Below are 24069 nucleotides of genomic sequence, written 5' to 3' on the forward strand. Positions count from 1 at the left end.
AATTATTTTGACATTTGTTATGTTTACTATTCGCATTTTCGAGGTGTATTAGAAAAACTTGTGTACGAGATGAGTTTCAAGTTGCAAATTTAGTTTAACGTGTGAATGTTTTACGGCAATTTAGTAAATATTACTGAATAATAAGCAAAATGTCGTTTTTTAAGAACGTCGCTTCTAGTTTGAACAAACATAGTCGCGATTCTATTCTCAAGGAATCACTGATAAACAATTTGTCGGATTGTGTTAAAGACATACAATACAATAGTCAATTTGAAGAAAACTTTCATAGCGTTCTTGGATCCTCTGACTCAACAAATACTCTGTGTATGGCCTTAGAAGCTGTTTTTCTCCATGGCTTGAAGGATACATTTTTGAGAAAAGCAAAAAATGTTATATCTAGCGACCCGGATTATCGCCCACAATCTAGTTTTTGGCCTCTTGTACTAGTTCTATCACATCGCCAAAATATCGATCAAATATCGTCTCTTCCACAAATAAACACGGAAATAGGTCAATGTCGTGCTTGGCTACGCATTGCCCTTAATGAGTGTTTATTATCATCTTACATGGCTACTCTTTTAAAAAATATCTCAGCCGTCAAGCCGTTTTATAACAGGTCTGCATTTGTTTGTGATTCAGAAATACTGGAAGTCGCTCAGAAACTTATAGAAGGGTTGGAATCATGTGTTCAGTTTAATTTGCCAACAAACTCAAGTCTTTTAAATCAGTGGCCAGAACAGGTGCTCATGCAAGCTGGAATATGGGTGCCTACAATGAGGGCTGCTCCAATTAGTGCTGGACTAGATGTGGCCAGCACACTTTGTGATGATATTAAAAGTAAATTACCATCAACTCCAACACATGCGTCCAATCTAACAGGCTTAGGTAGGATGATGGTATTAAATGAAGATGAAGCTTTAAATTTTATACTTTCAAAAGATAATAATACATCAATTGATGCCACAAGCAAAGAGGATAATTCACAAATTTCAGAACAAACAGAAAAAATGGAAAAAAAAGGCAATGCATCTACACCTAAAGAAATTGTTAAGTCAGTTTCAGTAGATATTGAAAAACCTACAACTAGCCAAGAGCATGATATCAATGCCTACGCATCATCTGTGGAGTCAGCTGATTTTATTAACACATCAGAGGTGTTAGTCACTGGTAATTCTTTGTGTGGAAAAGGATGGTCTACAGATAATAAAGATGAGCTAAACACATCAATAAATTCAAACTCTTCACATGGCAGTAGCCTTATAAAAACTCCTGAATTAAAAAGCCTGTCTTCCTTTGTTGACAACTCTAGTAATTTTGGTGACACACAGGCCAATGCACCAAATTTAAGAGACATTATGAAAGATATTCATAAGGAATTAAAACTTACTTGTGAAGATATTGATATTTGTGACTTAACATTGGAGACTACAGTACCTGAAGAGCTGGCAATGCATGGCTTAGACTTTGAAATTGTTCCTAACAGTACAACTGGCTCTTTCACCGTTCTAGAATTGCAGAAATTAGTACAACAACTTGGGGTACTTTCAAGAGAAAAGGGGCTGGATCACCAGAATTATCAATGCAAGAGCTGTCAAGATCCTTTAGGCAGTACTGTTTCTAAGGCAAAGGTCTGTGCTTTCACTGGAGAATATTATTGTTCAAATTGTATGGATCCAAATGTATTTATTATCCCTGCACGAGTTATACACAATTGGGATTTTAAGAGATATCCGGTATCTAAAAAATCAGCACTTTTCTTACTGGAATTTCAACATAATCCATTAATAGATATGAAGAAACTGAATCCTAAAATATACTCTGGCGTATCAGATATGGCACACCTTCAGGAGCTAAGAATACAACTTAATTTCTTAAGATCATATATATTTACTTGTCGAGAACCAGTAATTGAAGAATTGCAAAAGAGAGTTTGGCCCCGGGAGTATTTGTATGATCATGTGCATTTGTATACAATATCTGACTTGGCGCAGATACCTAATGGCTCACTTGTACTGCAGCTGGAAAAAGTTGTTAGCTTTGCCAAAACGCATGTGCTTGATTGTTGGCTCTGCAGCCAAAAAGGTTTCATTTGTGAGGTGTGTAGAGATCCAAAAATATTGTATCCATTTGAAACCAGCACAACCTACAGATGCGAGGAATGTTCAAGTGTCTTTCATGCTAAATGTCTCAATGTAAACATACCCTGCCCAAAATGTAAGAGAAAACAAGAACGTACTAATGACTCATCTTTAGTTGACCCTGTTCATTTTATTAAATAGATTGCCATTACATCTCATTATACTATCAGTACAGTACAATGTAATAATTAATGTATATACACAAGATAACATGTTAAGTGGCTTTATTATTTGAAATATTTAACAAGTTGTTTAGAGCATTATTTTTTATTTGAATTGCAAATAAAGTGATACACCTAATGATGCAGTAATATGTTTAAGGTACACTATTAAAAAAATTATGAAATTATCAAGAAATTAATTTTTTTTCATTGTGTGTTTGATAATCTTAATCAAACATTAACTATGTATTGTGTTAATTAAGTGAAATATTTTAAAAAATATTACCGAAATTTTGTAAAATACTTTTTAGTTACTTCAGATAACTTGTCTGGAGCAGCTAATAGTTTTTATTTGATATTTTGTAAAATATGTAATGTATATTAATAATTATTAGCGTGCTATTTACTGTCTTTTGTATATATGTAATTATTATCCTGTTTGGGACATTAAATAACGTGTGGGAAATGTAAAATTATTAATAAAAAATCAATATTTATGAATATAAAAATGTATTTATTCAAATTACAGTTTTATTTCATCTTACATAAAAATACTTCATGTATGAATCATTATCATTTTTAATACGAAATCCGAAAATTGAAATGCAAAAAATATTGGTATACTACCTGGCATATGGTTTGACACATCTGAAGCAGAAGTGATATATTTGCCAAGTTTAGTCTTGTAAAACATTTGTCTATCCTAAGTGTTGTGTTGACAATCAGACTTCTTCCATTGAAAAAAATAAAATCTTTCAATAAGTATGACATTGTCAAAACAGTATTTTTATTTATTGTTGTGTAGCTTATACACCAATCCCCCGATTTACGCGGTAGATACGTTCCTGAAAAAAACGTGTAAATCGAAATTAAAAATTTTCAAGTCAAAACCGTATAAATCGAAAAGCTTGCAGAAAATGCATAATTTTGCTATTTAACAGAAATAAAAATAAAACGCACTGACAAGTTAAAATATTTAATGTATTACGGAAACACTGTTTTTTTTATTTAATTACAATACATTAAACAGAAGAACAAAAATAAAACCAAAGGTGTTTTATTATTTTTATCACTGTCAGAAATTACTCTTTCTTTTTTTCGGAATCGAAGGTTCGAATTCACTTTCATCACTCGAAGTTATTTGTGCCGATTTGATGTTTGAAGCAGAAATATTTACATTATGAGAGACGGTAATTAAATCGGTTATTAACAATTGCTTCGAATTAAGATCTATGTAAACTTCTTCATATTCATCATAGCCAAGCAGCGATTTATGTCACGTTGGAATCGTAAAGCCCTTTCAAAGTTTGTGTCATTTTGTATAAAATTATTAACCAGCTTTGTTTCCAATGCGAGTCTGTCGCAGATGACTTTAGTAATGAATGTTACTGGTACTAATTCCTTTTCATCAGATTTGTCAAACTCACTTTCGCAAACTAAGTTAACTAAATTCTATCACTTAGTAGAGTGTGATAAAAACAAAAAAAACTTGTTTGGAAAACCGTGTAAAAGTGAAAACGAGTAAAACAAGTACCGTGTAAATCGGGGGATAGGTGTATATTATTGTTTTATATTCCAACTTCACCACATTAAAAACAATCCTAAAAATTTTCCACTAGTGATGGAAATAATAATACTTTTTATTTTTATAGATAGTGAAAATTGTAGTGACAGCTTAAAAACAAGAGATTTTAATCTTTTATACAATACTACTCTGTATACATACTAAACAGTCTGAGGACTAGATTAAGATAATGCTACAAAAGTGAAATCGACCAATTCTTTTCAAAGTCACTTTATTATATATTTTTGTTCTATTCAATTTTTGTATTTGATGTTACTACGTTTTGGGCATGGCAAAAAAAAATCATTTGACGTTTTATTATTTGCATTAATTTAAACTTTTGCGTCATGATTTCAAAAGTGTAAATTAATAATTTTTTTAATAAAGCAAGGACAATTTTACATTTATTTACCATATATATAGTTAACACAAATTTTAAAAATTACAATGTTTGCTTCCTTTAAGCATTCATAGAAATTCACATAAAGGACCATATATTAGAGTAAATTTGGTCATTGCATAATGCTTGATTATAAAATAAATCTGTATATAAAACTTTGATTAACACTTTCACCTAGTTCTATTTAAGTTTAGAATATCACTTAAGTATGAGCTGGCACTTTCGTTGTCTGTTTTATTTCGTGGTTTTTTAGTTTGGCCCCAATTTCCCATCTTTTTTTCATTTGAATTTTCGTTGAACGAGTACTCTTCGAAACATTGGTCCAGTAATTTGTCTGCATCCTCTGGTTTACCTTTTTTCTTCTTCGATTGGTAACTAAGTGAATTTTTTTCGAAATCTAAAGGCACGACTCCCAGGTCTCCACTGTACCGGTTCTTGGCCACTTGTAAGTATTTCTTGCCGCGCACCGCTGTCAACCGTTTATCCTATAAAATATCATTAAAATGTTAATACAAAAGTTTATATATCAGAATTTATTTTCTGTTTACTTGTGTACTTTATTTATTAATTTAATGTCTTAATAATAAACTTATTATATATAAATCAATCTTTTACTCTCTAAGACTAAATTGTAATTTATACCACGAAGGATTAAAATTAAAATATAATTTGATTATATTTACAATACTTTGTAACTTTGCTCTGTTCATTTCATCTAAAAATGATTGACCCAGATATTTTACTACAGTGACATTCCAATCGGAATATAGGAACACAGTGACTGCGTACTTTTACATTTACAGTAAATAGAGAATTGTGATGAGTCACATTCAAGCATATAAGCAGGTTAAAATTTTTATAATTTGATTTCTTTTGATAAAAAGAAGTTTGTTGTTAGTCATGCCTGAATTATTAGAACATTATCAGCTTCTTGCGATGCCTTTGCGCTACCGAATATGGAACTCGTAGATAGATCTTCTGACTCACGTTCCTGAAATAAATTTAAATATAAATTAAAATCGGATCACTTTTACAAAAAAAATGTTTTTATACTTTTTCTTTAAAATGAATTGTTAATGATACGTCGTTTCAGGCCGTAGACGCCCACTGCAAGGTATAGGCCTCTCCCATAGATATCTATGGGGGGATATATAAAATCATCACGCAGTCGCAATGTAATATTATGGTACGCTTAGGATGCTGCTGCCCTACCTTTGAAAACTTGTCTGAGAGGAATGACAATCCCATATAATTACAGCAAAAAGTATGAATTATTCAAGATTGTATCCCGGGAATCGATCTGCGACCTACGATGGCAAGTCTCAATCCTCTAACGCTCTAAATTAAATTATATAAAGAGATGCTATTTTACAAAAGTACTTCTGAACCTATTCATTTCTTAGTAATAATATAGTTAAAGAATTTAGATGTGTTTTTAAAGTAAAGCATAACTAACTTAGCATAAGTGTGTTGTGAAGCGGTCGATATTTTGCAATGTTTTTATTTTATTCATGGAAACTTTATAAGTGCTTCTCTGGCGATAACGTTGAAGTATTAAATTTAATAATATACGAAATAAAGGTATGCTCAAGTATATGCCGAAATAAAGAGGTTGTCAAACCGGACTAACCTTTCGCGGGTGCATGACGAGTGTGACGTGGCAGTGGCGCGCGGTGGCGAAGGTCCGGAAGGCGGCGACCACGGCGTCCTGCCGCAGGAAGCGGTCGAGCTCACGGCCGTCACCCAGCCCCAGCATGAACTGCACGTTGTCTATCACCACGTGCGCTATGTCGTGCATGTAACGGGCGTGCTCTACTACCTGTTCAGTAATTATAGAAATAAACCTTACTTACTTGAAGAAAAAAATTGAAATTTTCTGTAACATGTAATTTTATGGATATATATATATATATATATATATATATATATATATATATATATATATATATATTTAATGGGCTTCTAATCTTTTACGTCATATCTCCTCCTTTACGAGTGTCTTAAATTGAAGAAAAATATGAAGATAAGATCTACATGTTCAAATTTGGCTTGTAGTCGAGTTCCAATCACAAATTAATAGTTTTCAAGAAAAACTCAGAATTTGACGTTTTGCGAGTCTCGATTCGTTGTACTGAATAATAATAAAGTTAATTCGAGCTGAAATTCTAAAGAATTTATTTGCTCGATTTGTGGTACCTCACATGCACAAGTGAAGTCAAGCAAAACATTTTAGTTATTCATTATCGAAAGCAGGTTATTTTTGGACTCTCGTTTCGCATTGTCAACCTAATTTTTTGTTACGCCAATGTGAAGCCCCATCGAGTCTATCCTTGACTTCCGAGGTTCCACCTGGAATACTTTGGGAACCTTTGGTATACAGCTTTCGAAAATCTGATACTACGAGTATTTCGACTACGTTTTAGACAAATATTTTATAATTTGCAATTTTATTATTAATTTGTAATAGTTTGGGACTAAATATTGACAGTAATTATAAACTTACCTCCATAACAACTTTAATTTGTTGCTGCCCATGAAAAGCTAAGTAATAAATTGGTAGTTTTTGAAAATCTTCTGCGTATCTATGGAAGTCCTGGAGGTTTTGTTCGAGCGGAACACCGACAAATTGTTGCAGCATCGTTCGCGCCAAGCGTGAATTGCGAATTTCAAAACTACCCCATAATGTATTTACCTGCGAATGAGAATTGTTACATGGAATACATTCATAAGAACAAATGCTCCCAAATACGTTTTGTCTGTACAAGGTAAACATTAGAACTTATACAAATTTACATCTGTCCTAAGCCCATATGATTATAGTTGTAAAAACTTGAAAAGGGTGAATGTACAATGGATAATTTGTCAGCAAAGAGCTTAAAATTTTTACACCTATTTCCAATCACTTGTATAAAATGATCAATCCCAAATATGTATTTTTTCTATTAGAAATCGAATGGCGAATAACTCCTAGCATTACAACGACTGCAGGAGTAGATATTTAACAATAATTAATTTCAATAACATTATTATTTCTGAAATCATTGAACTTTGGACAAGGTTTACCATAAGGTAATTGACAGCAAATGAGCAATCATTCCACCCTTTGATACTTTTACACCTACAACTAATCACCTTGTATAGAATAGATTTATTATTATTAATGCTTCAAGCCGAGGATTATGCAGCTTACCGTACGTACAGAGTTCGGGGAAATGAAGGGTTAAGGAAAAGCAAGCAAGAAAGAAAAGCAGCCCTATTTCGCCTATTTAAACAAAGAAGTTCGCACGAAGGTAGACTAGGTGAGATGAAAGCGGGGATTACTCCGCGATTGAAGGTGAGACATGGGTCCTAGCTATGCCTGCAGACAGGGACGGAATCAGCCATCGCTAGAAGTGAAGCAGTTTGTGAATAGCGAAATGGTGAATTTACTGCATTGTATTCATGTTTAAATGTAATGTGTCATAAGTAGAGTAATTGTTGGAAAAGTCTTCTATCATATATAACTTGTAATGTACTTTCATTACTATGACTACAGATCTTTAATTTTATAATTTCATTTTTATTTTACCGTGAGTAATCATACAAAAGACTAATGATAATCCATACTTAAATAGCACCTTTTTTAAACAATATTCTCAAAGCGATTATAACATGCAACATAAAATAATTAAAAAACATATGCGAGTTATTTTTTTTTTGACAATATTATTTATTTAGTTATATATATATTTTATAGTTTGATCTATCTGGTGAGAAATTTAACACGACTTCAAAAGACTGAATTTGTATGTTACAAAAAATAGTCATTGCTATGATAAGTTATTACAAATGATATATTATATTAAATTAAACAACATTTAGACTGGTCTTGTCGTTTCTTAATGTGCCAATATTTTTTATGTTATACAAATTGTTATATATCATAATGATGTCAATAGATCGACGCCCACTGCAAGCTTAAAGATCGCTGCGATGACCATCTTACGCTCCTGGCATAGATATATTATCTTCTTTTCTTACCCCTTGTTCTGCCAGGTCGAGTGACATTTCGGCGCATAATGTTGTTTTACCGCAGCCTGTAGGTCCTGTGAGGATCGTCAACTCTCCTCGCCGATGGCCGCCTAGTAGACGTGTGAGCGCTGGAAAACGTCGCCACTTCACTCCGCGTACCTATGTAAATAAAATGCAAATAAAAAAAATGTGTTTTTCCTATTTTTTAGAGGAATTCAGAGTATATGAGATTTAGTTGTTTGTTACTTGATGGAAATTACTTATTACACTGATAAAGATTAATTAATAATTAAAGATTATACTTAAAATATATGAATTGAATGTCAGCCAATGGCAGACGATGGCGCAAGATAGAGGAAAGTGGAAGTCTCTCGCTTCGGAGGCCAAGACCCACTTTGGGTCACTGAGTTAGCGGAGTAGTAGTAGTAGTAGTAGTACTTAAAATATATTATATAAATAGTCTTAATAAGTGTGTTAAAAATTATGTTTTTACAATCTATACCAGAAGTGGCTAAGCGCCTTGATAACACGAGACAATTTTCGAAATTTCACAATTTTCACGAATTTTATTTGCGAAATTATAATTTTTTGAAAAGGTATTATTTTTTTAGCAAAGTACAAAAAAGTAGTAAAAAAGTTTTGAAACATACGAAACGTTAATAGTTTTTTTAATACTTAATTACAGAAAAATGAAAAGTGAATTCGTTTTCATTTGCCGAGAACTACAAATAATTCTTCAAATAGCCGCATGTGGCTCGCGGGCCGCTGGTTGGACCTGACCCCTGATCTATGCAATCAAGCTTAATCTTTACACTTTAACCTAAAAATCATTTTACACCAGAGATGGAAAACGGCTTTCAGTTCTTGCACATTTAAAATATTATTTATTAACAATCATTGTATGAGAAAGGTAAAAAAATAATTCAGAAATAAGTCAAATTTTGAAAATGTTCAATAATAGCATGGATAGTAATATTATAATTACCTACAAATACAACATATATTTGTTGCAAATATATTTTCATATTATTATGTATAAACATAACATAAAGATACAAGTATGTTTATTAAGAAGTGTTTCATTAACATCATCATTTTAGAGCAGGACATCTATTGTTGGACTCGTAAATTTTCAATAGGAAAGTTAGATAAATAAAGTATTAAGCAGAAAAATTCAGGAATGTAATTCCAAACCGATGCAATCTTATAAAAATGTTTTTACCAAAGGAAAATATATAAAAAACTAATGGCTCTTAAAATAAACTTCTCACAAAATTGTCTGGCTCTTATAGAAAAAGGCCAGTTAATAGAGAAATTAATAATTAAAAATGCATGTCACCTTATCAATATTTATTAATTCAGCATAGACATCATCCTTCAGTGCGGAGAATGTAGTTATGGACCTGTGTGCAGCAGGTTTAGCCTCTGACACCAGGGTTTTCAAAGATAAATTGGCAGCAGCACTTTCTGACGCCGTCACTAATCCATCTGTTGGTCTAATACATAAGTATCTTATGTTAGATTATGTGAGATAAACCTTACTAGACGGTGACATATTAACAATAAATTCAATACTACAATAAAGAGTGTAGTCCCAACAGACTACATTCTCATATCATCTTCATAAATTTTATATACTGTTTTCCTAACATAAAAACATACTATAGTAGTGCTCTGCAACCTTTTTTCATCTAAGGCACACTAAAATCTTTCCTAGAATTTTGTGTTAAAGTAAAATTCAAGAGACGAGTGAAGGTGACGTGTCACTGTGTCTCGAATACAAAATATGTTTAATGAAATATTGTAAAATTTCAATTTATTATTTTTTCCCACGGCACACTTGTATCCCACCTACGTCACACCAGTGTGCCACACAGGGCGCTTCGCCACACTCATTGACCTGTGTCCACAATATTCACACCACTACTACCTATTCCAATATTACCCTAATTTAATAATCACTTTTCAAAGTAGGAAACGTGCGAGAAGTTATTTTAATGGTTGTTAACAGTGATATATTCATTGGCTTTAGAATTAGCATATTAAGTAGAAAAGGTTGAGTTGTAGAGTTTAGTTTTTAATTTACAGTGCACTACCAACTTAGTATATATGAACAGTTAAAATAGATTATGTGTGTAATAGATAACATAAATAAAAATATATATAACATATCACCTTACAAAACGACATCTTTCTTCACCTAGTTTCTCAGCTACTGAATGCATGTTATTCCAATCACCCCATAAACATAGTTTTTGATATTTCTCCAAAGTAGGAAGAACTATTGGAGGTAGGTTGCAATTATTTAACCATACAAGAGTACCTGTAACAATGAATTAATATAAATGATCTTCAATGAAAAAACATAAGTTATCAGAAATTTACATTTTGTACAAATTTGTATTCTAAAACAAATATGTTTTGTAGCTAAACATATCATAAACAAGTTTATGTAACTTGGCTGAATGATCAGCGATCAGGGAAGCTGCGATTATACTTGTATTAGGGAAGAAACTTAGAGGCTTTTGCAAAAGAAAAGGGGGGTAAGACTTGCTATGAGACAAATGTTGAGTATCTGTCATTACAAAAATAGGTGTAATATAACCAAAGTGAGCCTCAAGTAATTTTAGCCACATTGTCTGCAGACAACCTTGTTAGTTATTTAAACTACTGGTTGCAGAAAATGGTAAATGAATATGTGGACTATCACCTGTCCTGGTAAAGTCAAATTAAGATAACAGAACTTTTTATTACTACTGCATTAAGAAAATCACAGTAAAAGAATACTAGGAATAGTTGATAATTGATTCTTTCAAATCATTCAGAGACCAGTACGGACTTTCAGTGTTGATTAATAAATAGAAGAGATAATTTATACAGTTAAATTTCTTTCGAATAATATTCCTATCTAATACATAAAAGTTTCTAAAATAGTAAATATTGCAGAATTGCAAATCAAACCTGGTATTTTATGAGCTGCTAGATGTATTACATCTTGTATACTGGGCACCAAAACAGCTTGAGTGCTATGACCAACCTTTTGAGCTTTACACCAAAATAGACCAGCTGTATGTTCGCCATAACTCTCAGCTTCCTCTTCTCTACCAGCTTGAATTTTACGATATCCTATTACTTCATCAACAACATTTTTCAATGGAAAATACAAAATGTTGTGTTCATTAGATACTCTCACATCTGATAGAAACTTACAAGCATCTGGATAATACTGAAAATGAATTTATTAATAGAAATTGTACTATAAAATTGTTTAGACTTCTTAATTTTAACATTCACACTTAGTCATAGTAACACATTGTTGTCTGGCAACTTTACAGAAAATTAATTTCTCATGTCACACTGGCTATTATTTCGCAATTGGATGTGGAAGTAAAACAATAAATATAAACCTCATTTATTATTCAACTATTAATATTTATTTTTGTATGATAAGCAGTATAACAATCACTTACATACCTACCTAACAGCTTTTACAAATATATCTAATTTCGCTTTGTTTTCCCTTTGATAAACATACTTAGTACACACGAGTCAGATTTGCTTTCGTGGCAGTAACTATTTTTTCTAAGGCATGGCCTCTTACTTGTCCGGAAACCTTGGTGTAATATTTTGTTCACTTCACTCTTTTTCCAAATCATCATCATTATCTGATGCTATTATATTTCTATTTTGAAATTTTAGTGGCCTAATATTAGAGATGCTCTCTTTTTTGATACCATATCATTTTTACAGTAAGCACAAATTGATTCATAATCACTCCAACAATCAGATAAAGCATCAGCATAAAATTCATTGTTCAATTCTACATTATGTTTGATTATTTTTTTTAAAACAAATGTATATTTTTTACAACAAAAGATTTTAGGCGAGAGAAACAGCTTGTGTTATACGGAACAACCAATGCACTGTATAGTCGCCAAAAGGGAAAACAAGAGCAATGTGAAAAAAACACATCATGAATTTACTTGTGGCCAGTCAGCAAAAAATATTCAGCCAAAAAACACAAGTTGAATTGTGACTGGACAACAATTTGTTAATGAATACAGTTAGAAATTTTCCTATTGGACATTACAAAAAAATTTTCCACAATTATTTTAATTAAAAAAATTGTGCAATTAATATTTAGTATGAAAATATTAGTAATATCTAATATTTTTCAATATTTCCATGACTAACATACCTTATCAGTTTCAAAATTACATATACTTAGTAGTCATATAAATTTTATGGATTATAAATATTAGCAATAACTAAGCAGGGAACACAGAGCTTACTTACAGGAAACTCGAATAGCTTAAATATATCTATCACATCATTTTCCTTTATTTCAGACAAGGAGCTAGTTATGCTAATAGTGTCCTGCCAGTCTTTTTGAAATTGCTGAAATTTTTGTGTTAGTTGTTCTATGTAATCTTTTATGTTTGGTTCCATTTTTGCTTTTTTCAAAAGTCTTTCTAGAATATTCCAATCTCCATAAATATTGCATTTTGGGCATATAAAATATCCTGAAATTAAGCAAGTTAAAGTTAGTTCCAGTACAAAAATTATTTCAAAATAAGTTAAACCAATTATACTACATCACACGAGAATGTAGCTGTAATATTTACGTACTAACCGGTGGCTTTGTTTACATATAATTTGTTGTTTTCGCCTTTATCCTTTCCAGAACAGATAGCACACTTGGTCACATAAGATGAATAACCATCTTGTACCGCGAGACCACCTTTTCTCAGCAATTTTCGTATATCAGACCCACATATTATAGGTATATCATTAAAACCTACATCGTGTATATTACGTTGTGTAAATTTACAACCACAAGTTTTTAAAGATAACTTTAAAATGCGAGACCTCAGTCGACAAGAGTGTAACATATTTTACGCAATTAAACCTTAACAAAAAATTTCAAAAACCGAAACAATAATAAAAACATAACCTATAAATTATTGACAGATGATACACAGACAAAAAATATTGACACTGAAACAATAGAAAAACGAAAAGAAAAAAATGTAAGTACAGATAATATAGATACAGATAAACTGTACTTTAGCAGAAATGTAAATTTAAAATAATATAATAATATAAAGCAATTTCAAAGTATAATCATACAGCAACGTCTAAAACGGAGACTGGTGAAAAAAACATCAAAGCTTCTCAGCTTCGTACGTTAGTGGTTACACCACTCTCCATTAAATCTCATAACACAGCCTTGTAGGCGGATTCGGGTATGACCTGCATGACTATTTACTATAAAGTTCAACAGCAATTAAAACGTGACTATGGAAATATACAGGGTTGTGAATCTATTACTTTTGATCTAATGTAAAGGTCAGCAACCTTATGCGTTAGAGATAAAAATTAAAAAGCAAAAAAGTATTTTCTTTTATTTGCTTCACAACAAATTAGAGCATAAAGATATGATAAAATAAAATAATGTTTGCCTATGTGACTAAAGAGCCGCATGTGGCTCGCGAACCACAGGTTACCATCCTCTGGTTTAGTGTTTTGTAGCATAATTTTAGGAAGGGTTTAGAAAGTAAAAAAAATGTACAGGTATTATTTATTAAAAAGAATATTTACAAATACTTCGTCTATACTTTTTTTTAACTATTACATTTGATTGTACTACATTCAACACAGACTGTCATATATTCAAATACTTGATAATAAAAAAATTAATAACTAAACAAAATTATATAAAATAATTAAATAATTAAAAAAATAACTGTATTTTTAATAACTTGAACGTTGTCATGTTACAAAAACTGTTATACACTTAGATTATAAGCTTTGAGTTTTTACATCTTCCATGAGATATCGAAAACAAAATCCTTGTGATAAAAAATTCATGCATATATGCAACCACAGTAGTAATAGCAATACATTTTATAAATACTTGTGTGACATAATTTTAATTTATTTGTTACAATTCATTCTTACACATATACTACCTTAATTAAAAATTATATGTACAAAAAATTGTGTACAATTTCTCTAAAATATTTATCACGTTCAAAATATAAATAGTTTGGTTGACATTTTATTGTAATGATATCGCTGATAAAATTCTATATTTCATATCGCTATTCTATGGTTTCTACATAGACCACAATTATGATAACTCATTTTACAGACAAGTCTCTCCATAAAAATACAATCAAAATGTCATTTAAAAAATTAAGCAGTTACCTTCCCAGGTTACTTAGCTATCACCATAACGTATGCTAATATAAAACAAACTGATTATATAAAACAAATGTTTTTTTTTATAAATATTTCTATTTGTAAATTGTTTGCTTCTAATTAGTGGTTAATTAAAAAAAAACTACAGAATTTCATAACAGCAGACTTTTGTATAAAAATAACGGAGACAGATCTGATAGATGAATAAAGTAGGTAAAATAATAAAATCTAGCGAGTTATAACTGGAGGTCGGGTGAATATTTGTCAAAAAAGGATCGAGTGAGAGCTATATGACACTAAACAAGATAGTTTGAGTGAGACGCCTAATTTGCCAGGTAATCGTAAAGCCTCCTATACTGCAACTGAAACCGCTCCTTCGGTATATGCGACGAGACTAGGAAGAGTTTTGACAGCTCTGTTCTGTTAGTCCAATATAAATACCTGCTGCGGCGGCGCTCCTCCCGTTTTTTCCTTAACATTTGCCTTGGGTTTCAAGGTACAGCACAGCGTTTTTGGTAGAACTATACCAATAATTTCTTTTGATAAAATATGCTTCGGATATTAGATTATAGTTTGTAAAATATTTTTTGTCAGAGTCTAAGATAAGTTCAATTAATGATTACATTGAGCTGGATTAAATATTCGATCCTAATAAGGTGGCTGATACTGCTGTCGTTGTAAGTGCTGAACGAGAGGTCCTTGCTGTTGCTGCATTGCGAGGACTTGCTGCCGCATGCGCAGCTGCGGGGTGAGCTGCTGCTGGTATTGGGCACTCTGCTGAGGCTGCATACTGCGGGGGTATGGCGGTGCAGGGCCACCCATCGCGCCCATTGTCACGTTCGGCGCCTTCAACATTTTTAATAAACGTTAAACATAACATTAACACTATAATTCTGGCAATTTGATCCTCAGGTCCACTAGATATTTTTTGTGCCTAACCTTAAGCTATAAGTATGTCTTCTCCTTTCATGTATCATCCCGATATGCCCTACTCCAAGTCTTCAAGGATATTGCATCACTCTGATACCAGGCTTTGATGAAATGTTATTACAAAAGTTATTAGAAGTCATATGGCATATGACTACTTCTAATATATGTCCTATAGTCAATTATTTATGTATATATATATATATATATATACATAAATAATTAATAATATAAACACACATATATATTATAACATATGTCATAGAGTCAATTTTTTTGAGATATATCTATGACCGATTAGAGCAAGTCTCTTTTTCCTGGTTTGAAAAAATTATAGTAACTAACTTGGACAACTATTTTAAGTGAACTATGATGAAAGTGGAGGTGGTGAACAGATCCAAATCCTGCATTTATGTGATTTAAAGGTGCCAGTGTCGGAGCGTTATATGTAGTCCTGGCTGGTACTATATGAAAATGATTTATATTTCTTGATTACCTGCATGTACTGTGGTCGAGCGTTCTGTCTTTGTTGTGCTAGGAATGCTTCTTGACTTGCTCTACCACTCATCATGTTCTGCAAGAAATGTCACAATGTCAATATTTTTTTGAAATAAAAAGTTTCTTAGTACTTAACCTATCTAAACCATCTTAAAATAAATAAAAAATCTGATACGATAAAACTTAATGACCTTGTTAGTTAAACAGATGATTAACTATAAGCTTTCATAATTTTTAATTAGAAAATGTTATTGCTGTTTACACTGTATAGCTCACTTGTTAGCAAATAGCTTTTACACTTATTTCTAATAACTTTTGGCAGTAAAAAATGGGCAGGAAAATATAGTACACTATAATTAGTTTTAATATATAGAAATCCAAATTTGGAAAACGCTTAGTCGTACTTTATTTTTTTACTATCATTGTATTATTCATTACATCTGATGCCATTGAATATTGTTAAGTGTACATTAATTGACATGAACTATACATTCACCCTCTTAAAGATTTTACACCTATAATCAATCATTACGTAGTTTACGTGTTAAAATATTCAAGACAATAGTAGTAATTAAAATTAATACTAAAGTATATACGATACCTGTTGGAATGATTGTTGTCCAAGGAATCCGCCCATTGCGTTTCCTCCTTGTGGTCCCATGGATGAAGCTTGACTATTCATTGTTCCCATACCACCTCCTTGACCCATCTGTCCCATCTGACCAATTGCCTGTCCCATTTGTCCCATGCTTTGACTCATTTGTCCCATGCCTTGAGGCATTTGTCCACCTTGTCCGACACCTTGGCTCATTTGTCCGACATTCTGTCCAATTGAGTTTACACCTTGTCCCATTTGGTTCACTTGTTGGCTCATTTGATTAACTCCTTGGCCCATGCCCTGAAAATTTAAATATGTTTGTGATACTTGCATGCTTATTCGTAAAATCTATTCTTAGCTGAGCTCTACTTGGAGAAAAGAATATTTCTACAAAATTTCAAGTCTATGCCTAATGGTTCTACAGATATTGTGTCTATTCAGACACGGAAATCTTTATATAGATTATGTTCTTATATAGACATAGATAATAGACAATTTTTTTTTGCATGTAAGAAACCGATTAAAAGTGATTTACCTGATTCATCATTTGTTGCTGTCCACCTTGCATCATCTGCTGCCCATACCCACCATACCCTTGTTGCATTCCACCATACTGCCCACCAAACATCTGACTGCTGAGTCCTGGCATCTGGCCACTTCCCATCTGACCACCTCCCATTTGGTTTTGTCCCATTTGACCGCTTCCCATTTGACCTGCGCCCATTTGACCTGGACCCATCTGGACACCGCCTATTTGCCCCATCGGACCCATGTTGCCCATAGCACTCATGGGGTTCATTTGGCTAAAAACCAACATTAATAATTACAAAACAATTACAAAACTTTTTTATTACCCTTTACTTTATATTGTTACCCTATATATATATGTGTATGTATGTATATATATATATATATATATATATATATATATATATATATACATATATTACATATCAAATATGTTAACATCAATTATAAGATCTAAGTGTTAACATTTCAGCCGCAGGACGTCTTCTGCTGGATGTAATAAATTGTAATGAAAATGTGAAAAAAATACTGACTTTGGTTGCATCTGGCTCATCTGGTTGGGCTGCATCTGGCGCATACCTTGCCGCGGGAATGGCGCTCTTGCATGAGGTGCACCGGGATATCCAGCACTCTGGTAATTTAATATTAACATACTTATTACAAATTAAGTTTACCTTACATTAATGATGTGAAACATGTAATTTGAAATTCTCAGTTTTGATAATTTAAGCCTGTAAAGACCAAATTTTAAAAAACACATCTAGTACTTATAGGATCGGTTTTACTTTATCATTTACGGTCTAAAATAAGTAAATTTGCATAAAAGAGTGAAGAAGAAAAAGTTTTTGAAAATTCTTGACCTAGACAATCACAAATAAACCTATATGTTTTTCTTAAACAACAAAATGATAATATTTCAAAAAAATTACAAGAAAACAATGGCCTTTTCGATCTTTACAATTTATCTAAATCATTCACTGGGTATTTATGGATAGAGTCATAGGATAATTATAAAATGAGGACAATAGTAATAATAAATAAAAAACAAAACTTTACTTCACCTGCATTTGAGTCATCTGATTGAAAGGTAGACGTTGTCGCAGCATATTGCTCAGAGCCTGTTTGCATTGCGTCGTGGAGGCCTGCGTGACGGCCCGTGGACTCACACCCGCCGCTGGTAATAAAAATCAACATTAATTATGCGTTCTAGATTGTGATTTCTATTTTTGATGGTCCAAAATGTTACATCGCAGTTCTTACCCGGTGGGTTGTAGTAAGTGGGTCCCGGAGGCGGGAACCATTGTTGCTGTGATTGCATGAACTGCGGCTGCTGCGCTGGAGCCGCTGCCATTCCCACCGCATTGCCGCTCGCGCCCACGGGCCCGCCGCCATTCGTCTAAACGTTTAATAGTTTATTTTAGAATGACACAAACTGTAAAACTCATAAATGCACAGAAACACATGCTTTTTATATTAATTTAAAACTCGTCCCGACATAGGAAGCGTTCATTAAATATAGTTGCTCTGAAGGGAGAGAGGGAAGACAGTTAGTATGGTAAGAGATGACAAGGAGGACGGGTACGAAGCGCCTAAGGAAACGAGACGATCATCGTTAGGATCTCCCGCAATATTTATGAAAATCTTGGATATCCGAACATAAAAGTGCAAAAAAGTAATTATTTATGTATATTTTATACAATATATTTGCTATTCTGTTTAAATTTCATTATTATTAAAAAAAACTATTTTTTTTCTACAAATTCGTAATATTCCTATGAAGAGAGTAGGTGTTTAGAACAATACAATTTCAGGCATATTATTTTATAAACCATCTAATATTAGTTTACCGAACCGGTTTGTTAAGTTGTGTCTCCTATGCTCATTTTGAAATATGAATAGAACAAAATACTAAATATAAAATGACTTTGTTAGTTTTTAAAATGAAGATTTCTTTATTATAAATGGTATAGAAATCACACTGGAATGTAAAATAGTAAAAACTAACCGGAGTAGCTACTTTAGGCTTCTTAACTTTGTTATTTTTGCACGGCATCTTACGACCTTTACCCGCTCCCGTAGGGCTTGAGTCCAAGCTTCCATTGTCCTGAAAAAGTTATTACAAAATTACATCTGTTAATCCAGACATATTGTTTACGTAACTAGGCCAAGTTTAAACCATAAAGAAGTAAGATATTTCATACATAAAAAGTGTTATACTAAATTTACAACTAACTACTAAAACGCCTTTGGTTGTCATATAATTAAAATGTGAAGACATGTGTTATAGCAAAAGGTCCATGCATTCATAATATCAAAAAAAAATTAACGAATTTTAATAGGTGGAATAAGATATAGAAGATTGAATTACTCGGGTTATTTAATTAATTATTAAATAGTGTTTTATAAATTACCTGTTTACTATCGTTGGTCTCCAAATCTTCAGGCGGTAATGGAAGCGATTCTAAATAGTAACTCTGAGGTTTAACAAGACTGTGTGTATGGTATTTTAACAATCTGAAACAATTATTAAAAAAAAATAATTTGTTTTAATTATAACTATTTCTTGCATAGATTATTTTTAACAGAAGACAACAAGTTTCTTCACTTCGGGAATCTATAAAGCTGGTGCGATCAAATGTTAATGATAATAATTTTTAGTATAAGTTTTCTATTTTTATAATTTATTTACTTATACACAATCTCAAATAGAGCGACGAACCGTTATTACTGGATAGTTCGAAGCCATCAAGATAATTTATCTTCATCCTATTGTGTTAAAATAAAGTCTATAATAAAAAAAAATATTTGCATTAAAATTTTCAAAGCTTTTCGACATAAGACGTAACTTTTTAATTTTCTTATTCATTGTGCGTTGTGGGTCCAATTCGTTGTAATTAGATCGACCCGGTACAGTATTTGAGGCTAACATTAGGCAATTGCAATGCATTGACGTTGACCAAAGATAATTTAAAATTTGTTGAATATGTGACTGTTGTTAATGCTGAAAGGAAGCCGGTTCTAGAAACGAGCAGTTCTCTTTTGAAAGGCACAAATACTTCAGCAATTTATAAAATATTCGCTGTTACACTGCTTGCATCTGCCACATAGAAATTCACTAATTTAATTCTAGATATTTCTTTGACAAGGTCTTAGTAACTGTTTATCATAGTTATGTGGTCTATAAGTACATTTGTTTCTCTGGGAATTATAAGGCCTATTAGTTTCAAAGTTCTTGAAAACAAAAATAAATTTGGTCTAGACGTCCTTACACTCAACTATAAATTATGTAGGTGACAATTGAAAGTTTTCAATAACAAATCAATCACTTGAAGAGAAGTCAGAGTAATACCTATGAGCATTTTCATAAGTGAGAGGTTTCCGTTCAATCTTCGTAGCAGCAAACCAAGCCCAGGATAGCGGCGCTGGATTTCTTCCACCTTCCACCAGTTCCCAACTCGACACTCGTTGCTTATCCGTTAGTCGAAGACCCTGTGAAAGTTCAAGGATTTTTTTTAATATACAAATCATTCCTATATTTTATAATTCAGAAGGATGCCTTTGTTTCAACTATATTAACATTACATCTTAATTCTTAAAACCTATGTATGATCCTATTTCACAGTAAGATGCAATATATTGTTACTTATAATATGTATATATAAACAACATGTCTATTTCGAAGTTGTATCTGACTGTAAGTCTTCTCAAAGAGAGTAAAATATGTTTACTTTTATCAAATTGTAAAATTCATATATTTACTTCTGTTATTAAAAATAATTCAAATTTTGCAAGTAAACAATTACATGTTAAGATAAATTGTTATAAAATGTTACCTGTTTCTTATCGCTGTCGAATCCTGAAATTTTGTTTCCTTTTTGGTCCACTAAACAGCCTAGCGGTTCGCATGCGATCACCTGAAACATAAGGCATATAGACTATTCTTAAAAATTACGGGATCTAAAGTTTTAAATCAAAATTAATAAAAAAATTCGGTGTCTTATATTTTTTAAAAGCTAGAAGTTAAGAAAGCGTTGATATAATGATGGTGAGGTTTATTCATGTTTGATTTTGAAATACAAAATCTGACTTGTCATCTCGATGAATGGTTATTCAATTTTAGTAATTTAGCTATTTTTATAGATTTTGTGGTCGTTAAACATACATATTAATGAATAAAAAATAAAAAGGCATAATTGCGTATACGCACCTTCGTAATATTTTAACCATTAGAACACGAATTTATTCTACGGGAAATGATCGAGATCCACCATGGAAGTATATCGAGGTCACTACTTATTACTCTATTTATTTTGGTCTATATAATTCATTAGTACTGAATGTATATTTACGTTGTGATCTTCATGTCTGACCCAAATGTTATTTATTTGCTTACTTGATGTATGATGACGGTATATGAAGACACCAAGCTGACATTATTTGACAGAAGTCATATTAGTGATCTTTCTTAAAAATAAGATGAAATATTATCATATTTACTCAAATTTTTAGTTTTTAGGATATATACGTTTCTTATACCTTATTATTCATGGTACTATGTATTCATTGTTATTATAAAGAGCACACTAAATATGCTATGATCTAAAATCGTTAGTTACATTTATTTTAAGCTAAGTAATACCTCAATAATGGTGTTTTTCGATAAGGGTAGCAACTGCCGCACGCTCTGCACCGCGGGCCCGTACCGGTCTCCGATCTCCTTCTTGAGTTTCTTCATGAGATTCTGGTAGTGCTTCCTGTTATTGTCGTCGCCGCCGTCCGCGAGCGTCGAATGTATTAGAGTGGCAAGCATGTCGATCAATGTGGTGAAGAGGTTGCTGCGACACAGACTATATTAATTTATTGTAGGTTAACTGTCATTCGGCCAAACTACGCAGCAAGTTTTTAAGTAAAACCTCTTCTGTGTGTTAATTCCATTGTTAATTAATGATTGACAGGTATGACTTGCTACGTAGTTTCATATAAAAGCATACAAAACCCTGTAATGAAAAATATGTTAAACTCACAAATCATGAAAATAAATGAAATATGACAATAGTGCAATTCATACAACCAACTAATAAAGTATTTTAAATAATGTAATAAAAAAAATATTGTTTTTGAATTACATAACAATATGTGTATTATGAGGTAATTATATAATTTTTTTTTAATTTCATTACATTTACATGCTATTTTTTAAATAATTAATTTAGTGAATATCTATTAGCACTCCTAGGGGCCAGAGCTGTTTCTCATTTCAATAGCTCCTGCTAAATTTAGAGGCATTAATAAGATACACCTAACCCAAATTTTAAACTATAATCCGCCTCCATTTTACGATATTGCACTTTTGTACCAACATTATGATCCAACGAGTCTCTGATAGAAAATTGGATGACCACCATTTTTATTGGTGCCCAATTCCATATCTAAGTTTTTCGATTAATAGATTATTTCTCATTATTAAACAAACAAGAACTTCCAGAATTTGATAATTTATAAAATAAAACAAATGACGTAAAATAAGTCACAAGGTTTGCAAGTGACTTGCCAAATTGAACTAGGCCTTAAGTGTTCTATGACTTGTGTTGCAATACAGTAGGCACGCGGGAGTGCTAATGTGTAGAAAGATTTAAGTCTAATTGAGCTTTTAACAAAGTTTTGTAGCAGTGTTAGTAGATCACCAAGATGATCTTCAGTAAGGATGCTTTTTTCCGTGTTCAGGATTGATACCTATCATTTTATTTTCTTAGACCCCCGCTCCTTTGCGTCTTTTTTTGTCAAAAATAAAATGGTCAATGAAACAATAACTAATCTTTCAAATAAACTTTGCTAAGCACTTTAAAAAGTCAGGACTTGAATAAATAATCATTTCAATATGTATTTATTAATTGACTAGTGCTTGAATTGGAATGTTAAATTTATTGAACCTGGCAAAAAACTCGATAATGACTCTTTAGACACCATTTTTACAATTTTTTTCTGAAAAAGTCGTCTACTTAACACGTAAAAACCGTGCAAAGTCGTGTCCACACAATGTTAGTGATCCCAAGGTGAACACCGCCTTCGTTTACCTATTGTTGTATGCATCGATGACTTGGTGCGCGACGAGCTGGGTGAGCAACACAGCCCAGTCGGAGGTGAGCTGGTAGGAGCGGCGTATGGCGTCGAACATGCCGCCGGCGAGGGAGAAGCGCAGTTGCAGCGCCTCCGGGGGCACTTCGTCCTGCCACGTGTCGCTGCACGCGGCGCGCTCGTGGTCCCGCGCGTGACTCAGGTAGTGCTGTAGCTGAGCGTGGATCGATCCTAGCAAACTCTCCTGTTACAAGCAAATCACAAGGATCTTAAATCATAATGACATCAGCAGATAGACGCCTAATTTAAGGCACAGCTTTATCTATTAGAATGCCGCGACTTTAACAATTTCGTCGGTCGAACTAGTGGGAAGCCTACCTACGCTGCGTCTACGGGCTCATCGTTGTCATAGAACCGTTCGGCTCCAACAGTCGTCGTTTGCACGAGCGATAAGCCCCGCCTACTTAATACGACCAATTCTTAAAGCTACGTAGGTGAATTTGCTTCCTTTGCGGATCTCTTTATATCTGATCCTATCTCGGATCGAAGTTTCGAACATAGCCCTCTCCATTAGTTTCTTAGTAAATTTTCAACTCAATAATTTAAATAATTCTTCTCTTGGCTATTATTAATTGAAGTACAATTGATTGTCCGTGTCTTGTTTTATTATAATACAATCCGTTTAATATTTTTTTCTAATATATTGAGTTATTAAAGTTTAGATTATGTGTGCCTATTTGGAATTTTGCAACATATGTTCTTAATTGTTAATCAATCCGTTCTTAATACTTGATGTAAAGAATATTTCTACTGTATCTCCAGTTTCTAATTCAAATTTTTCTAGAGACATCGTGTTAAGTCGGCGCATAGATGGATTAGTTTACCCAATATTGTAATTTTTATACTTAGTCTTGCCATAAATATTGTTATAAAGAAAAGCACGATTTTTTTTTTATACGTAACAT

General features: G+C 32.4%; 3 protein-coding genes across 5 annotated transcripts in view; 1 reads left to right on the forward strand and 2 right to left on the reverse strand.

Moving 5' to 3' along the window:
- The first annotated feature begins 57 nt into the window (after nt 1–57).
- Nucleotides 58–2516, forward strand: LOC137929516 (uncharacterized). The gene has a single exon (XM_068772504.1). The coding sequence runs from the start codon at nt 150–152 to the stop codon at nt 2277–2279; it is 2130 nt and encodes a 709-aa protein (XP_068628605.1). The 5' UTR covers nt 58–149; the 3' UTR covers nt 2280–2516.
- A 1780-nt stretch (nt 2517–4296) lies between these two features.
- Nucleotides 4297–13215, reverse strand: mtDNA-helicase (mitochondrial DNA helicase). Its single transcript, XM_068772557.1, has 10 exons — nt 12908–13215; nt 12571–12797; nt 11236–11500; nt 10450–10597; nt 9614–9770; nt 8284–8433; nt 6767–6955; nt 5894–6082; nt 5168–5254; nt 4297–4748 (listed from the first exon to the last, which is right to left on the reverse strand). The coding sequence occupies exons 1-10, from the start codon at nt 13164–13166 to the stop codon at nt 4434–4436; spliced, it is 1986 nt and encodes a 661-aa protein (XP_068628658.1). The 5' UTR covers nt 13167–13215; the 3' UTR covers nt 4297–4433.
- A 674-nt stretch (nt 13216–13889) lies between these two features.
- LOC137929968 (mediator of RNA polymerase II transcription subunit 12-like) overlaps nt 13890–24069 on the reverse strand; it is a 36584-nt gene continuing 26404 nt past the window's right edge. For 2 of the 3 annotated variants that reach the window (XM_068773131.1, XM_068773129.1), the window contains 13 exons: nt 23104–23348; nt 21669–21876; nt 20863–20943; nt 20379–20518; nt 19441–19543; nt 19035–19133; nt 18290–18425; nt 18091–18203; nt 17563–17660; nt 17037–17304; nt 16505–16801; nt 15902–15979; nt 13890–15324 (listed from right to left, as the gene is read on the reverse strand). In XM_068773131.1, coding sequence (XP_068629232.1) covers nt 15127–15324; nt 15902–15979; nt 16505–16801; nt 17037–17304; nt 17563–17660; nt 18091–18203; nt 18290–18425; nt 19035–19133; nt 19441–19543; nt 20379–20518; nt 20863–20943; nt 21669–21876; nt 23104–23348 — 2064 coding nt within the window. In that variant the 3' untranslated portion in view covers nt 13890–15126. The remainder of the gene's footprint in view (nt 15325–15901; nt 15980–16504; nt 16802–17036; nt 17305–17562; nt 17661–18090; nt 18204–18289; nt 18426–19034; nt 19134–19440; nt 19544–20378; nt 20519–20862; nt 20944–21668; nt 21877–23103; nt 23349–24069) is intronic. The other variant, XM_068773130.1, reaches the window with a different exon arrangement.

Source organism: Battus philenor, unplaced genomic scaffold (genome assembly GCF_028537555.1).
Source record: "Battus philenor isolate CCGP_79_NKW_IND1 unplaced genomic scaffold, ilBatPhil1.0.hap1 SCAF_5, whole genome shotgun sequence".
NCBI lineage: Eukaryota > Metazoa > Arthropoda > Insecta > Lepidoptera > Papilionidae > Battus > Battus philenor.

Excerpts from the sequence above, each read along its gene's own strand:
- mtDNA-helicase (XM_068772557.1), bottom strand. The coding sequence starts at position 13,166 with ATGTTACACTCTTGTCGACTGAGGTCTCGCATTTTAAAGTTATCTTTA. Across the intron at positions 9,771-10,449 it reads GAAAGATGTCGTTTTGTAAG|ACCAACAGATGGATTAGTGA; the intron begins GTGATATGTTAT and ends CTTATGTATTAG. Across the intron at positions 6,956-8,283 it reads TCGACCTGGCAGAACAAGGG|GTAAATACATTATGGGGTAG; the intron begins GTAAGAAAAGAA and ends TCTCATTCGCAG.
- LOC137929516 (XM_068772504.1), top strand. The coding sequence starts at position 150 with ATGTCGTTTTTTAAGAACGTCGCTTCTAGTTTGAACAAACATAGTCGC.